The following is a 17,992-nucleotide window of genomic DNA, read 5'->3' on the forward strand; positions in this document are numbered from 1 at the left end:
CTCAGATAAGGGGAAAACTGTGTTTTTTCCCCCTGCATTCATTATGTATAACAGCTATATTTAGGAAAAACAGCTGTTCATCTCCCCCAGAATTAGCACTATACAAAGGATCTGCCCTATAAGTGCGTGTGACACATCAATGCGATTGGATTTACCCGATAATGTGATAATAGCGTTCAGTTTCTTGCACAGATCAATTGACTCGCTTTATAATACGCTAATTTAATGCCACAAGGGGCGGGATTACTTTTGTGTTCAATGTATTTGCATTTTTTACTTTTATTGATTTAACTTTAATTAATTCAATCAAATATCTTCATAAATATCTTCTCGAAAAAACAATAACACCCACATGTTGGGTGTACTGAAGGACTGTGGGTGAGTACATTTGTAGCAATTTTTTGGGTAAACTAGCGCATTAAGGAATATAAAATACAATTAAAAGACAAAATTACTTTTAATTTAATATCATGAAAAGTCACAAATACTGGAAACAATATTTGTGTGCATGTTTTAATACAAGGCCTATAAGTAACAGCAACAAAAACAGTAAAAAACGAAACACAATAGATAACAGAAATACAAAATAACTGAAGAAATGAGGATATGGTAAAAATAAACTGGCCAGCATCCTATTTATACTTTTGGAATCTGGCACTCAAAGTAAAGTAGTTGAAGAGCCCTGATGTAATGCAATGTACAAGTTACACCCCCCCCCTGTCGACAGTTTTGGTGGAGGACCAATGCCTTCAAACACTCCGCAGACCAGGAGTGACACCCTGGCACTCCAGACCAGACTGTGACAGACACGCGAACCAACAAAACATTACCAACAACAACCAGGGCAAACAAGCACACATAAAAATTTGGTTGGGATGAGAAAGTAAAAATAATAAACATGGAAGAGGGGATGGGGGAACAAACATGTCCATAGGGGGAAGTCCAAAGGGGGTTGGGGCTAGGTGGGGGAGTCTTAGCCCGGGGAGGCACTCGAGGGCGTGCAGTCCGGGGGGACTTGACAGGGGATGGGGAAGGCTTGTCTGCCGGCTGGACCAGACAGGGTTCCGGCTGGCACACTGGCTGAATCATTGACTGGATTGCCGGCTGCTGAACCAAATTGAATGCCGGCTGCACCGGACTGGACTCCTGCGGCTGGGCAGGACTGGATGCCGGATGAATCACCGGCTGGACTGCGGGCTGCTGAACCGGACTGGTCGCCGGCTGAAATGCCGGCTGGACTGGACTCCAGCTGCTAAAACGGACTGGACGCCAGCTGTAACGTCGGCTGAACTTGACTGGATGCCTGCTGCACCGGACTTGACGCCGGCTGGGCAGGACTGGATTCCGGCTGGAGTGCCAGCTTCCGTGCGCCCTCCATTGTCTCTTTTTTTCAGCCGGCCCACCGGGCTAGTGGCTGACTGCAAAGGGACGATGGGGGGCGTGACTAACTCCGCTCCGGAGGAGTCCAAAGGCATCCCCCAGGACACCCTCCTCCATCGCTTGGCACAGGGACTGGCAGAGCCAGAGACGGAAGGTGCTGAGTCCCCCAAGGTGAGGGTGCCCGCAACAGTTTCCAGACCGGAGAAAGTGTAGACCTGATGGCAGCCTGAAAGGAGCCTTTGGCCAGCTCCTCTCGAAGCTGCAGCCGGTACACCAACTGTGCAACAGCTGATAGACCTTCTCCTCCCACTCTGGAAAAGGTGGAGGGTCATCCATTCTGGCCACTGGGTAGGCAGGGACCAGTACCTTCGGGAATGAAAGCCTTCCTGGCCCCTGAGCCTAGTCCCACAGAGGATGATAGTGCTGGGCCGGGAACGAGCCACCTCCAGCTATTGCCTCCCACCATACCGGATTTGAGGTACACGGCCAACGGGTGGTTGGTGTGCTGTCCATTTTGCTGCCTGCAAAAAGAACCCAAGCGCAGGCAGCGATGCAAAAAACACGGCAGGATCATTATTTTCAAACTAAAATAATCTTGCTGTCAAATCACCCCCCCTAAAAAGGCGTTTAAGGACAGAAAGGTGGAGCGCAACGTTTCATATTGTCATTTTTTAACATAAACAATCGTGTTGTAAAACGGTTAGCTATATTAGCTAACATAAGCACTCGCAAACTCAACGACTGCATAGCATTCTGCTTGATCCCCATTCTAACAAGTTCCACAATGTCAAAATGCTACAGTTTACAGTTTACAGCTTAGTTTAGAGAAATGTCATATAAAAAACTGACATTTGACTAAATGATTACTGCACACATATCAGTCATTCAGTCATTCAGTGTGCCATGATCCTGCAATTGACTCATTCTACCTGCTGATGCTGAACGTCTTATGCTGAACATGTCCACTTTTGTCTAGCTTATAAAAACGTAGTTCAGATTTTTTATCCTGAACACCTTGTCAAACAGCAGTTTTAGGCATTGATTCATTGATTTATTGATTCTGATTCTGTTCTGTTTTTGTTGTAAGTCTTGTAAATCTGTAATGACAAGGAAGCAGCTTCCCACAAAAGAAAGTCAATGGAGAGGGTTGGATTGTTTTCCCCCTGGTGGTGGGCGTGGCCCAAATGCGATGTGTCTCTATTGGACAGTCAGTATAGTCCTTTCCCTTTTTTGTTGCTAATGTCATGTGGTGAGAGTTGTTGTTGTGAAGGGAAACGGAGCTTAATGTTTTTGATTACAGAAGTGCAAATGAACAAAAAAATAAGGATGTGCACGGATGAATCATATTTAATAATCCTGTGGAAAACACTTCGAATTTTTTCTCTTTGATTTCATGGGGACTTTAAGCCCGGTGTAAATCTGAGGATTGATATGACATCAGTGTTCTGTGACACGTTAAACACATGAGCTTGTGCACTGTACACAGCATTACATTTGGACTTTCAGAAGACACGATAGATGCGAGCAGCACAATGTGAGCTGCTGGAGAGGCTTAAGGCCTGTTCGTGTGTGTGTGTTCATGTGTGTGTTCGTGTGTGTGTGTTCATGTGTGTGTTCTTGTGTGTGTGGAAATGATAGGACATGCTCTGCCAGTTTTCTGCCTGCGGTCGCTCTGTGATGTCAGAGCAGTTCAAGACAACGCTGCCCATATGTGTGTGAGATGCCCTCCACAATGAGAGCGAGTGTGTATTTGTGAGCGGGTATGTGTGAGTGTGAAGATGATGAAGATATTTGCATACGTGCACACGAGTAGAGAAGGAAAACACGAGCGAAAGAGACACAGGAGAAGAAAGTGGATGTGCTGGACTCAGATCAGTAATGCTGGACGCAGTCTGCACACGCTGACACAATCATGACAGGTGAGTTTACAAACACACAAACAATACTGGGACATCCATTTGTGTTTCGTAAACAACAACAACAATAGTTTGTGCAACAGTCAATAGTCATGCAAACCATTCAGTCATGAAAGTGATGTTGTTTTCTGTGACCACATGACTACAGCAATCTTTGAGTGTTTTGATGTTGATAAACAACTGCGACAAAGTTCAAGCGGATTCATCATATGGTTTATAATTATATCCATATGTCTGTGTGATGTGTGACACTACATTAAATGTTTTTTCCACACGCTTGTGTTCATATCCAGAATAGCACTTGTTTGATGCTCAGAATGAGATGTACTTCTGATCTGTGTGCTTTACGGCAGTCGCGTGGGTCCACAATGACTGAATATAATAGAGAAGACATTCAGAGCACAGTTCTCATCAGCCTGACATTTATCTCCTTTATTTAGCAATCCTTTAGGTGTCGCCCGCACAAACATCACATTAAGAGAAGACAAATACCATAATATTCAAGTGCCATGTGCAAACCTCTTCTCTCGCTGTGATGATATGGAGAAAAAGACAGAAATGTCTGTTATCAGCCCTGCGGTGGAAATTGAAACCATATATGTACCAGCCTGCCCAAATCGGTACGGATAGGAACCATTAAACAATGAGAATGATTCTGCGCGATGGTGGAAGAGCACCTGTGATGCTTCAGCTGAACTAGAAATATTTTATTTTCATGATTTAGTGTCCGGCGCATCACAAATGTGTACAATTGGGTAGAAACATCAATTGTGATCATTATTTGTGATGTACGGGGCTCTGCAGATAACATGCAATTTTTCTTAACTGGATTGTTTCCACAATTTGTTTCAGTAATTCCTTCTCTAGTTTTAGGTGGAGACCCACCGATATATCGACCAATGATCGGTATCATGTGATAAAAGCAATTTAAACATCCTGCGAATCATAAGAGGACAGGAAAGTGCAATAAATTGTGTTCTGTATATTGGAAATCACCAGTTTGATGTTTAATATTAATAGTCATTATGTGAATTAATAACATTCAGAAAGTTAAGAAATGTTATTTTAATTTTCAGAATCATGATCACTATTGACCTAAAACAGGAAAACCAATTAGTAACACTTGATAAATTGTGGGAATGAAATGGCAAATTGTACAAATAAGGCATTATTAATGTCATGTAATGATCTTTATTCAAATGATCTTAAGACCTTTTCATTATTTTGTGCCGATTGTAAACAATAAACTTACAATAAATGTTGTAGAAAAGTAAAAAACAATTTCCTTGCAGGATTTGATATGATAACTCGTTCTATATGCCTCTAGACCCTAAACTGTCTGGTTCATACATTTGGCTGTGGTGTCTCGTCGGTGATAAGAACATCACAATCTGATCCATCTTTTCTAATCAAGTCTGAACAATGATAAAAGTCAGTCAACATCACTAACTAAAAGATCAAGATTCCCAAACTGAATGTGTTTAGGTAGGGAATGATTCCAGGTCACAGGTTCAAAGGCGCACACAGGCTGTCGATGCTTTGACTTCAATAACTCAACCACCACAAACTTTACGTTTACACATCTCATCAAATAACCCCTGAATCCCTCCAGTGTATTTATTTTACCCTCATAGATAAAGTACATGAATGTCATCTGATATGCACGACAGTGTCCAGACAACAGTCAACATCATAATGTGTTTAGCAGCTCTGCACTGACCAGTCTGAGCTTATCCACCACATGAAATATTCAAATCCTTCTGATATTACACAGACAGTTATGAAGCTGCAACCAAACACTGCTTCCAGAAACCCTTTGTACTCCTCTAAAAGAAAACAACAAGTAGCTGTGTAGACACCACAGGCATGAGTATGAAGCAGGGTGATCTGTTTGTCAAACAATGGAAGACATGGGGCGGTGGTTAACACCTACTTCTCTTACATTTCTTCAGCAGGAGTGATCTTTGTATTATTCTGCCTGGTATTACTCCAAGCCGTCTCCTCCTGTCCCAAAGAGTGCTCATGTGACGCTCACACCAAAGTGGCGGACTGCCGGGGGAAAAGTTTGTACGATGTTCCTCACAAACTCCACGAAGACACACTGGAGCTGTACCTCCAAAACAACCGCATCCGAGGCCTGGGCTCCATGTTCTTCCGAGAGACGCCGCAACTCCAGGTTCTGGACCTGGCCAACAATTCCATCTCAACACTTTCCCCCAGTGCCCTGCTGGGACTCAGAGGTCTTAAGATCCTCAGCTTGGCCAATAACTCCATCCGGGAGGTGGACCGACGTCTTCTGGTTTCCATTAGAAATCTAACTCTCTTGGACTTGTCCTATAATAGCATAGGAGGTTTACCCGCAGCATTCGCCGACAGTTTTCATCATCTCACACACCTGTCGCTCCATCACAACCGGCTGACCAAACTGGACCGCGTTCACCTGGAGGCTCTTGAAAATCTGAAAGTTCTTGGTCTGAAGGGCAATCCCTGGAGGTGTGACTGCCATCTGATAGGACTCAAGCTGTGGCTGGAAACATTTGCCTTCAAAGGTAACCACACTGCCCAATTCACAAAAGACACTGGTGACCACAAACAGGGTACTGATGATATCACACTAGTTTCATGAAAAAAAACGTTCAACACAAATATGTGTTTTGGTCCACTGGGATTCCAACCTCGAGACTCCATACAGCACTTGAGTCACAGCACATGTTACAGAGTTAAATTAAAGTGGCTTCGCTCATGTGAATATCAATTACTTTGTGGAACCCTTAGTCTTTTCATCTCATTAATCTTAGTGAGGAAAGCCTGTGGTTACACATTTGATTCAATTCTTTAATCATTATTTCATCTGGAGGTGAGGATTAAAATACACTAAATGAGGCCAGATGATGCCCCGTTGATTTTTTTGCATGAAGTTTTCCTTCAGCAAGTTTGCTTGTGCTTCAGTGATAGTGCTTTAGTTGACTCTTCAGAAAGCAAATCAAGATTTGAATGTGTGGGTCTAAATTGTGCTATCCATCAGCCCTGAACCCATACGCCAAAAACTATATTGGCCCCCAAACAACATGTGCAACAAAGATACATTTTTTACTTAGTTAAGTAGAATACAGTACAGTACACAACACTATTGAACGAGATAAGTTATCAACAGTAGAAAGGAAACAAAACCGACGATGAATAAATGTAGAAAAAACTTTGAGGAAAGCAGCCTCAGTTAGGAGGGTCAGTTCTCCTCTGACACATTACAGCTGGACTCACTGACTTTTGAGTAATAGTTCCTAATGTTTAAAATAACAGGGAGCTACTTGTATTTATTAAACAGTTAAATACCTAATTTCATGAAAACAGAACATGCAATAAAATCTTGCTGAAGAAAGATCAAAATTGGTTTTATTATAGTAAAAGTGTAATAACTGATTGATCATCATTTGTGTGATTTCTGTCACGTTCTTTACGTGGCACATTTCTTTACAATCTCAACTGTTTCTCTCTCAGGTGGAGTGGTTGACGGCATCACGTGCGTCCAGCCTCACCTCATGCAGGAGAGAGACCTCCGTCACATTCCCTACGAGGTCTTTCACGCCTGCATGATAACCAGCTACAGCTATCTGTTCGCCAACATCCACTATCTGGACAGTAAACACCGCAACCTCGGCGGACATCTTCACCCCAGCTCCAGAGCTCCGGCCGGCGGTGATTTCAACCCGCAGGGAGAGTACGCACTTCCCGACTGTGAGGCCAAGCAGAGACCCCGACCAGTCAACTACAGACACGCTATAGCCACGGTGGTCATCACGGGAGTGGTTTGTGGAATTGTGTTCCTGATGATGGTGGCGGCCGCCATCTACGGATGCGCATATGCAGCGATTAACGCGAGGTATCAGAGAGAGCTGAAGAGGAAAGCGACGGAGGCCGACAGAGAGGAGAGGAAGAGCTCTGAGAGAGATCAGGAGAAAACGCCGCCGGAGTGAACAGCGTGCAGGTCTGTTCAGCGCAGCCGCGCAGCTCTTTTAACTGCATCTACCTGACGACACATCTGGAGCTCCTGACCCATGTGTCACTCTGTCCCAGCACATGACTTTTCATAACCCATAAATAAATCAACTCACGAGAATCCGTCTTCTCCAGCGACTGCTTTGATACAGTCTTCTCTCAAAAGTAAAAGAAATATTTGTTGTTCACCACACTGACATCTAGTGTTGTTTCTGCACAGCTCTAGTCAGACCAAAGACACAAACCAACATACAAAGCGTCATGTGTGTGTTGGTGCTCAAGCTCTGAGGTATCAAATGCTTCTTTATTTTTGAAAGAAAGATAATCGCACACTGATTTATAAATGTGTGTCCATGTATGTTGTGAACACTGGTGTGTAGGTAACGGAGGCCGTTTACACTGTGATTTACAGACCTCACCTGAGCTGTGTTTAAACAAAAGCCAAAACACCCCTGCGTGTCCACATAGCCTCTATCATTCACTTCTATGTTCATGTCAGATTATATTGTCACACGCATATCTTCACAGAAGAGGATTAAACTGACCTTTCAAACACACACACACACACATACACAAAGTCCTGTTACACAACAGCGTGATGTCATCGGCGCGTCAGCCTGCATTACATCTCACACAAACGCACGTGCAGACTCACACGTGCTGTGCTGAACAGAAGACTTCCACAAGAGAGTCTTTAGTGAATTTACACAAAACCAGCGCAGAGCATTCAGGTACAGTATGAGTACAGTAGAATTATGTTCTGTATTTCTGCCGTATGTGTGTGTTCATATTCATATATAACAGTGTTTATTACTGCTCCGCATCTCAGACATAGACACCCTTTAATATATAAAATATATAAATACACAATTCAAAATATGTTGATTAGATTCAGATACATATCAAGAGATTGAGTTGATATAGTTGTGTATGTGTGACTGTGAATTATGTGCAGTAGAGGATGAAAATCTGCCTGTTCTGTTTCATTCCTCTGTCAGTTACACATGAATCATTTGTGCATGAGTGAACACGCGTGTGTGTGTGCGTCCTGGTTAACCCTGCGGTGTGTGGAGCAAATGTCCGCACAAAGACCGATATATGTTTGTAGAGTCAAAAAATCATTATTTCTATGAAAACACAAATTGTGTGTGTGTGGGTGCGTGTCCTGTGTTCATACAAACACTTCTCATATTTTCCTTCATCATTTGCTCCTGTTTTGGTTTGTTTAGTATTAGTGTGTTATTGTTTGGATAATAAAACACTTAAATATAAATATAAATATATAAATATCACGTTAATCGACCCGTCTAGTGCGATTATATCACAACGGTTTGGATTATGTGTGTATGTGTTTGTAAAGCCAGGCTCTTTAATCATTAGGATGTGCCGTTCCGTCTGAAATCAGTAACGTTACAGGTTTGAGTCGTTTATAATGTGCATTTAAAAAGCAATACCCGTCATCATTATAAATATATCTGTTATTATCATGAAAATACCTGAGAAGGCTTGAAGAACAGTGATAGAAAGATCCCCATGAGCATTTTCTGGAACTACGTGTGGAGTTGTACTTCTTCTGCAGGTCTGCAGCGCATATTCAGACTTTCTGTGCTAGAGCGCCCCCTGGCTTTCAGATGCAGCAGCATCAAACCATACTTCACTGAAGAACAGCGCAAAAATCGTAGAAATTCCAATAATTGCGTGCAGTTTATAAACGATTTATCGTGGAGCCTGTTGATATTATTAAACATTATTAAAATATTGCTCATGTTACGGTAACATTTGTTCAGTGCTGGTTTAAATACTTCACTTTTTAAAGAGTAAATATTTTGTGATTTTTTTGTGATGGTCCTTATTTGATTTGTGGAGTGTCCGAATACAAGTTTACATTCATACACGGTAAAAACACTTTCATTTTCTAATAATAGGCAGTTATTGTCACCTTACTTCTTGACTGACTCTCAGATGATTCATTCAGTGATTCATTCGTGTAATCCCCTCCTTTCTGTCAGCCTAATTTGATCTGATTGGTCAGATGGTCTAGTCTGCTGTGATTGGTCAACCGCGTGCATTGTCACAAATGGAGCATAGGTGGGCATTACACAGAGTGACGCACATCTGACCCGGAACTGAAATGAGAACGACAGACGACTCGTTCACATGATTCATGTGTTGACTCCTTTGTCCAAAGCCAATGGCTGCGTCCAAAATCACACACTGTGACAGTACATACTGAATTTGTAAAAGTTCCTACCTATCAGCCGTTAAACAGCACGTTCTTTATACTATGAGGGAGTGTAGTATGAATACATTTGGGACATACTGCGTCTGCCATGTTTTATGGTCATGACCTGTGACATTTTAACAACATCATACACGTGAGCGTTGATAAAAACATTGTTTAGTAACGAGAAATTCATTTATTGGCACTTACATTAAAAACGGATGTCCGCCTTAAAGCTTTCTGCTATATTTATTTAATTTACTTTTGAAATTTGACCGTTGCTCAGCTCCCGTGGCATCATGGGATAGAGAAGTGTCCATCCGATCCACACACATGAATCTCAGCGGAAGTAGTAAACTACTGTTTTTGGCAAACTGAGGTTTCGGACATACTATTCATGACTCATACTCATTATTACTCATATACAGTATGAAAGAAGGCGATTTAGGACACAGCCAATAAATTTGTTATTCGTTCACTTTTGGCTCAACTGCTCACTGCATGAATTGTCATTTTAAGGACCATGTAATAGTTAGTACTCTATTATATTTAAGATTAATTTACATGATTTAAGAACCTGTTTAAATAACTATGCATTTTATATTCATACTCTTATTGTATTATTGTTGTGAATATTATTTGATGTGTAAGACCGAAAAGCCTGAAAATCGACCAGCGCTGTGCGACAATAAAAGATTTTGAGAAGCAAATGAGTAGATTCATTTGGTCTTCAGCGTGTCACCGGTGGGATTTGACTGGTTTCTCACTGAAGAGAAGCAGGTTTGATCTTCAGACCTTCTGAGAAAACCAGCAGGGGGCGCCAAACCTGCAGTCTGTGTGAATCCAGATGCCTGGTTAAGTGAGGAGGAAACTATTCAGAAATAAACGTGCCGTTCTATGGATGAGATGTCAAATGAAGAAGACATGAAAATATCCCGTGTTCTACTACAGAAGTGTGTGAAAGCAGAATGACCCGTGGTAACTGTTGTGAGGTGTGTTGGTGCTCATGCTCTCTTCACAGAGACTCCACACACTCAGTGTGATTATTGTGTGTGTTGTGTAGATACCTGCGGAGATGGGTGACTCTCTCTCATCAAACAGATGAATGGCACTGCTGGCCAACAACACACTCTCATTCTCAGAACCTGAAACACACACACACTTAGAGTATAATAACAACATAGATAGAGCTATTACAGTAGTGTTTTACTGTAGTCACAATGTGTTCTTCTTGGCATTGGGTGTAACAGTGTCTTCAGGTCTGTGTTTTATTTGTTGTGTGTGTGTTCACCTGTGTTAAAGGGAAGGGAGTAGATGAAGGTCCCGGGCACCTGTTCAGCGGCTCGCTTGTACCACAATGGAAAATGATCAGCGCTGAACACCAGCTCCTTGTCCTCTGCTGTCAGCAAATCTCTTACCACACACACACACACACACACATCTGGTTTATTGTCCATAGGTGTAATGTTTTTTATACTGTACAAACTGCTCATTTTATTCCGTTACCCTAAAGATCATAGAAAACTTTTTGCATTTTTAGAGTCTTTTAAAAGTAATTATCTATAAGCTTAAATTGCGCATGGGAATCTCTATTTTAGTCCCTACAGTGACACGAGTCCCCCTGAGTTGGTGTTTATTCAGGTTTAGGTCTCCACCGGATATAAAAATTAGACCACACACACAGACACACACAGTTCACTACTGGGTGATTCTAACCAAATCTCGGTTTCAAGATGTCAAACATGACTTTCTTAAAAACAGTTGCATCAACAAATTCCCTTTATATTTATCTAAAGCAAGGTATGACATGTAAAATGCATTAAAGGCACAGTTTGTAAAATCCGCCAAAGATTTATTACTGACTGTTTAGTCAGTTGATCTGAAAACGAGTGCGTATTCTTTGTCGCGCAGCTCTCTCCATTTAGAAAATGCCACACCGATATAGATTCTAGTTTGATCTCGCTCGTTTATTTCTTCTTGTCCCAAACGCTTTACCCGTATGTCTCTGTTGACAGAACCAGCTGAAATCAGCAAAGAATAATTGTGCTCCATAACGACAAGATAGTTGCTTGATAGACGCTACAGACTAATAATTTCACATTTTTCCACAAGACTGTGTTGTAATGGTGTCTACAGCAGTTAAACTCAGTTTGGAAACTGAGAGTAACGCCAGAGACTGTGTTCTTACAGGCACAAATCATGTGAGGCACCTCAGCCTATCATATAACAGCCTCTTTCCTGCATTCCACTGAAGACCGCAGGCTGTCCGTCTAGTGTCTTTGGTTACGAGGATTTGACGCTATTGACAGGCGACTATCAGACACGATCTGTGTCACTGGATAAAATGGCGTTTTTCTCACGATTTACAAATAATTGGAAACATTTAAGATATTGAAAGTTCTCGACTGAACAAAATATATAACACTGGCCTAGTGGTTTTTGGATATTATTCTGCAAAAAAAGAAAAAAAATGTACCATTAATTTCCAGATTTTTCAAAAAAAACATCTCATCAATGTTATCATTTGAAAAAGGAATATTAGATAGCATGTTTTGTTTAAAAAAGCGAAGCCATAATGCCTAAACAAGTCTGTTTCCCTGCTTGTCATATTGGTAGATGTGTTTCTTCACATAAAATCAATCTTAATGTAAATCTTAATGTATCTTGTGCATTGTGAAATGTTATGAAGGATGAGAATATCAGTCATGGACACTTCTCATATCCACTTTTTCTTCATTTTTATTATAAATTAATATTCTGTCAATCATTTTTTTTTTGTCATTTGAGAACGTCTACTAGAACATCCAGTTGTTCTTTTTTCAGAATGTTTCATTTAAACCTGTTTACATGACAACATATGGGCAATTCCAGCGTTATGGATGTGACATAAAAAGGCTCAGAGAATGAATTTGTTGCGATTATTTTCATTATTATATCTGTTAATATTTTACTGAACCCTTGTTGATAGAGTCTAAACATCAAAAAATGTCAGTCTATGAAAATAAATTATATTTACAAAAAGGGAAATAAACACGCGTTATGGATGTGACAAAAAAAGGACGTGTTTTTTGGGAGACGATAAACTTTGTAGGATTTCTGTGAAATAAAGAGCACAATCCTGAAGCAATAATACCCAATGAATGGAGAAGAGATGCATCTTTATAGAACATCAAATAGTTTCTTTATATTCATTTTCATGTGTCCATTTATGAGGAATGGCGCTATGGATGTGACAATCCTGAAAATGGCTCTTACCTGACTATGAAGAATCATGCACTAAAAATAAAACAAATGCTTAACAAATGTGAAGAGAGATCTCACATGAGTATCTGAGCCACCAAATGTTCAAATCTGTGCTGTTAGCGGAGTAAAAACTGCTGGTAAAAACATAATTTTATTCGTGGTAAGGTCGACATTTTTATGGAATTGCCCATATAATGAACTCAGACAAATGAGGACGTGTTATGGGAATGAGAATGTCAGCAATAAAATACAGAAATAATGAATTTCTATGTTTCGTACACAATTATCTTTATAACGATCAATTTTTTTTTTCACTAGTGTATATTCATTATTGCGCTACGAGCCTGTAACTTGTGATTGTGACATACTTACTGATTGAACAGCTGGTCCGGCATCACAAAAAGGTTGACGCGTGATAGGCCGGTTCGAGTGCCAAGGAAAGCTATCTCCACCCCTTTATCAGAGTTTCTATAAGAAGCAAAGAAGACACGTGGTGAAGGAATGCTGAGGTTAAGACGTAAAAACCGATTTCACGTTGACTTCCACAGACGTCTGTTTGCTTACTCTGATTTATTGAGAGCGAGGCTGGTCCAGTAGGCCTCCAGCGGAGCGGTGACCACAGCATCAAACAGAACCTCCTGAACCAGATCCATATCACCTGTGACAACAGTCAGAAGACACACGTGACATCAAACACATGTCGCGCTGAAGCGTCGGCACGCGTCTGAGCTCAACTCACACTTGATATTCGCTTCTCCGCTAAAATATAGCTTTATGGCCTCGATCTGAGACAGATAATCATGGTCTGGATGTTCAGCCGTGCTACAGTACATCCTGAAAGTCACATACACGTGTTATATAGTGCGCCATTTCTAAAGCCACTCAGTGTGATGTCTTGAGATGATACTTCACCATTCATCTGCTAATACAACATCTGGATGCTCCAAATCATGAAGTCCTACAACAGAAGATGAAAACCATCATGATGTGATTAAAGGGACATCATTTATTCTCCTCATACGGTTGTAAACCTGACTCTTTCACATACTAAAGAAGGTATTTGGAGAAATGTCTCAGTGGTTTTGTGTTCAGACAATGAAAAGCAATGTTTGGTTCTCAACGTTATGCGTTGTTTGTGTTCTGTAGAAGAAGGTCAAACAGGGGGACGATCAATTGTCAAAACACTGGCCACAACATTTCATAGTCAACAAGAATCTAAACAAGAACAGCTCATTTCATCCATGATACCTTATTTTCTTTACAGTGCCATTCATGAGGAATTATGGGAAATAAAGAGCGAAGGTCATCCACAGTTACCTTCTTCAACAGAGATGTTTCCGCTGAAGGAATATTTGCCGTGACCTCTGGACAGTGCCACCCCTAAGCTGGACAGAAGAGAAAGAAATCACAGCGTGACCTTATACACACTAAGAGAACAATCGTGTCTGGTCAATCCTGGAGGTTTCTTTAGACAAGTATCAAATCCGGCAGCCTCATTGGTTCCAGATGACAAGACCAGTTTGTTTGATTGGTCTCACAATGACTGACGTGAATCATGACCTTTTCCACATACTAAACTCTGATGAGTGTTGGGTTGACAGCTATGACACACGTGTGCGATCTGGTATCTGACTGGGTATGACACACATGTTTGTGCAGTGACAGCTTGAGAAATCTCACCTGAAAGGAGTTCCTTTAATGTCTGTGTAGTAGTAATCGTTGTGTAAAACAAGCACGCGTTTCTGAGACACACACAAACACACAATCAGAAAAGAAGACAATGGTGCATTAAGGTGTGTTATTCGTGCGTGTGTGATGGAGTTTCTTGCCCCTTTTTCCACAGTCTTCTTCACATCCATAGAGAAGCTTCCAGTCTGTCTGTTCACCATGGCATTACGCAACTAAACAAACCAAAGCCATCAGGAATGAAAAACACTAGAGACAGTCACATAAATGACAGAAGCAGTCAAGGGAGCAGCTGATATGTTTTGATTCAAAGCCTATCCAAAAGTCTGAAGAGTAAAAGTGTGATTCAGCTGAGATGAAAATGGGCAGATTCAACCGATACGGTCTGCTTTTCAAGCCTGAATGGAAACATGAAATCACACTTATAATAAAGAACCTATTATATGGCCTCACAAACATCATCACTAAGAGACGCTCAGCTCAGTTTTTATCTGTGACCGAAGTAAAAAGAAAGCCATCGTGGAGACAAAACTGATTTTCACCTCTCTTTTATGACCAAGTCCACACGTACCTTCTTAGATAAAAAACTGCGTCTGCACAAAAATACACTATAAAGCGCTGTCAAAAGGATGCCAAACCAACAGGTGGCACTATAACCCTAACCATAAAGCCATGTTGGCCAATCAGAAGCCTGGAATCGGATGTCAAACAAAGGAGTTTGTTTGGAGTTTCTAAAAACTTCACCCTGGCAAGAGTTGGGTTTCAGTGTCCAGGTACTGCGTTTGCGTGTGAACGAACGGACAAACCGCCTAGAAAAAGCTGCAGTTTTGAAAATAGCCGTGTTGGTGTGAACAGAGCCTTCATTGAGAGAACACACTTCTTGCCATTAGAGTCACTGATGCAAACTGTTTAATGTATCCCCCCAAAAATGTGTGAGCTTTGCGTTCCAAACGGGATATATCGCCCTCCCATGAGCCCTTAAAAATGACGTTTATTGCTCCTTTTGCCATGTGAACTTTAAACTGACGCATACAATTGAGTTCTTCCCTCTAGAGTTTACACATCCAGAGCTTTCCTCCTCGAAGGGAGTTGGGCATAGGGACGATGGAACGCAGGGTTAGACATCTGACTTCCAAAATCTCAAACTGTTGGTGTGCGCAGCGCCCTCTGGTGGTACATGACAAGACAGGAAATTCACTATGGACCGTTTTGCAAGATAAAAACATCACTGGTACAGATGCACTTCCTGTTTCAGTCTTCATAAGATGCTTTTGTGTATACAGAAAATTAAAACCACTAAGATATGTACGATAAATATTAAACGTTGAAAATGTTTTTATACAGAATATGTTTTTCTAAATGTAAGTTGGTTTATTTATCATTGGTCAATAGAAACTCGCTTTACATAGCGTGAAAAGAGGGAACAGAAAAATATACAAAATAATATACGTGAAGTTTTATGATAGTACGCAGGTGATTTTCTATAGTGATGAGTAGTTGGTACAGCGTTTGTGAAGCACCAGTGCAGTCATCTTATAATTAATAAATAAACTCAAATATTGTGCGTTCAAAAACGTGTGTGTAACAAGTAAGTAACTGGGACAGTTTATGACATACTTCCCAAAAGTAAATGATTCACCGTTAACATCTAGAGTAAAAACATGGGATAACATTCTTAAACAATTGCTTTTGTACTGAATAATGAGAAAACTGTACCACGTCTTCTTTATCTTCCCACTCCACCTCTGATAGATCCACACTGCTGTAGCTGGACTTCTTCTTTTTCTTCCCGTCTTCATACTGAAAACACAAACACACACAGCAGAATAAACATATGAGCATGTGATCTGAATACAAATCATTTCTCAAACAATCTTTAAACGCTTACACACATTAATGGTCTGTAAGCTTCTTGAATGCATTCTATTTTCTGAGGAATCCACAAAAGCTAAATCCTTGCTTCTTCTTGACAGAAATCTGTGACTCATGTGTGTTAGTAAGTAAACATAACAGTCAATAAATGAATCAACTCAAGAGGATCAGTTCTGTGTCTAGTGCTTACAGTAACCAGAAATGTATCTGTGCACCTTAACAAAAGTACTGTTTGGATTACAGGGTCCATCCAATGCATACTGAGAATTCTCTACAGAAGCAGAAGACCACCAATGTTTTTCTATTATGTTTTTTTTTATACTATTATAGCTCTTACTGATTTAATGTGAAGCTAAACTCTTAATGTGGAGTGAAAAAGAAGAGTTGAAATGAACCACACATGAGAGTCAAGAGTCAGATAATGGCGCCCTCATGTGGTGTAGCTGTGATATTACCACTGAAAACACCTGATATCATTTCTTTCAAGAGGGGGGTAACATGCTATTTCATGCATTCTGACTTCTTTACAATGTTAAACGTGCTGACATCTCATGCTGAACATGGTCAACTTGTCAAAATACAACTTGAATGTATGAAGTAGTATTTCTTTGTGCGATACACTTCCCCATAACTCCTTGTTTGGAGTTCTAAAAGATGCCGGACATGAACCACACATGGTATGTCAAACTCTTTCATATGTGGTGTTTTGTTGGCAATCAGCATGTACATGCATAATGTAAAAACAGGAAGGGATCTGTCATCATTAAGTCACGCTCATGTCAGTTCATACCTGTATGAATTACTTTGTTCCGATGAACACAAAGAAAGATAATTGGAAGAATGTCATTTTCAGTTCCGGTACATCATTGACTACCATGGTGGGAAGAATTAAATGGTGGTCAAAGGTTAATTAATTCTTAAAAATATCATAATGTGTTCAAAAAAATAAAATCGTACTATTGTAGTGGATCCCAGAACAGAAAATTGCTAACATTCTTCCAAATATCCGTCTCTGTGTTCATTGGAACAAATACATGTTTACAGGTTTGAAACAACCTGAGGTTGAGCAAATGATAACAGATTTGCATTATTATGTGAAGTTCTGTCACTGTAATGTGATGATGTATTGTGTCCCGCTCCCCCTGCACACCTCCATCATCTCTCTTCTATAAATGTGATCAAACTAAACACTTTCTGAAGATACACCGTGTTCAATACTGCTCTATTGGCACTCAAGATTAATATGAGATTGACAGAAACTCTGTGTGTTACCTCATCTTTAAATAAACACTTGACTCCTCCCGTTAGCTTTAAAGACAAGCTGTTATTAACACACAGGTACACCTCCATCTTTCAATAGAAATGTCAACTGGACTTAACCGTTTGTGTGTTATGAGTTTGCTTACATTGTGTTTGTATTTTGGAAGTAAGTCAAACTGTGTATATGCAGTTTTTATAAAACTTTCCCCAAACATCACTTTTATTATCAGACCGTCCATGTGAAAGTTCTCTGCTGACGAGGGTTGGAAGTGCAAGAAGGACGACATTCAGATCTGGGTCTATTCAGTAACTATATGAGGAGCTCTGCAAACATGATCAGTCTTTGAAAATCTCAAGTAAAACCTTTTTCTCTTTCACGTTGTCAAGGCATTGTCATGACAGAATCTTCATCTAACGG

General features: G+C 40.7%; 2 protein-coding genes across 2 annotated transcripts in view; one reads left to right on the forward strand and one right to left on the reverse strand.

Moving 5' to 3' along the window:
* cacna2d3a (calcium channel, voltage-dependent, alpha 2/delta subunit 3a) overlaps positions 1-17,992 on the reverse strand; it is a 97,464-nt gene that overhangs the window by 22,676 nt on the left and 56,796 nt on the right. The window contains 9 exon segments of the mRNA XM_056729754.1: positions 10,581-10,658; positions 10,805-10,926; positions 13,129-13,224; positions 13,321-13,414; positions 13,496-13,590; positions 13,669-13,714; positions 14,074-14,141; positions 14,437-14,657; positions 16,159-16,242. Of these exon segments, the coding sequence (XP_056585732.1) occupies positions 10,581-10,658; positions 10,805-10,926; positions 13,129-13,224; positions 13,321-13,414; positions 13,496-13,590; positions 13,669-13,714; positions 14,074-14,141; positions 14,437-14,657; positions 16,159-16,242 (904 nt within the window).
* Positions 3,172-7,270, forward strand: LOC130407094 (leucine-rich repeat and transmembrane domain-containing protein 1). The gene is made up of 3 exons (XM_056729753.1): positions 3,172-3,299; positions 5,249-5,845; positions 6,795-7,270. The coding sequence occupies exons 1-3, from the start codon at positions 3,293-3,295 to the stop codon at positions 7,268-7,270; spliced, it is 1,080 nt and encodes a 359-aa protein (XP_056585731.1). The 5' UTR covers positions 3,172-3,292.

Source organism: Triplophysa dalaica, chromosome 18 (assembly GCF_015846415.1).
Source record: "Triplophysa dalaica isolate WHDGS20190420 chromosome 18, ASM1584641v1, whole genome shotgun sequence".
Taxonomy (NCBI): Eukaryota; Metazoa; Chordata; class Actinopteri; order Cypriniformes; family Nemacheilidae; genus Triplophysa; species Triplophysa dalaica.

Bases quoted from the DNA above. Each gene is read 5' to 3' on its own strand.
- LOC130407094 (XM_056729753.1), top strand. The intron at 5,846-6,794 runs GTAACCACACTG...TTTCTCTCTCAG, and splicing joins GGAAACATTTGCCTTCAAAG to GTGGAGTGGTTGACGGCATC.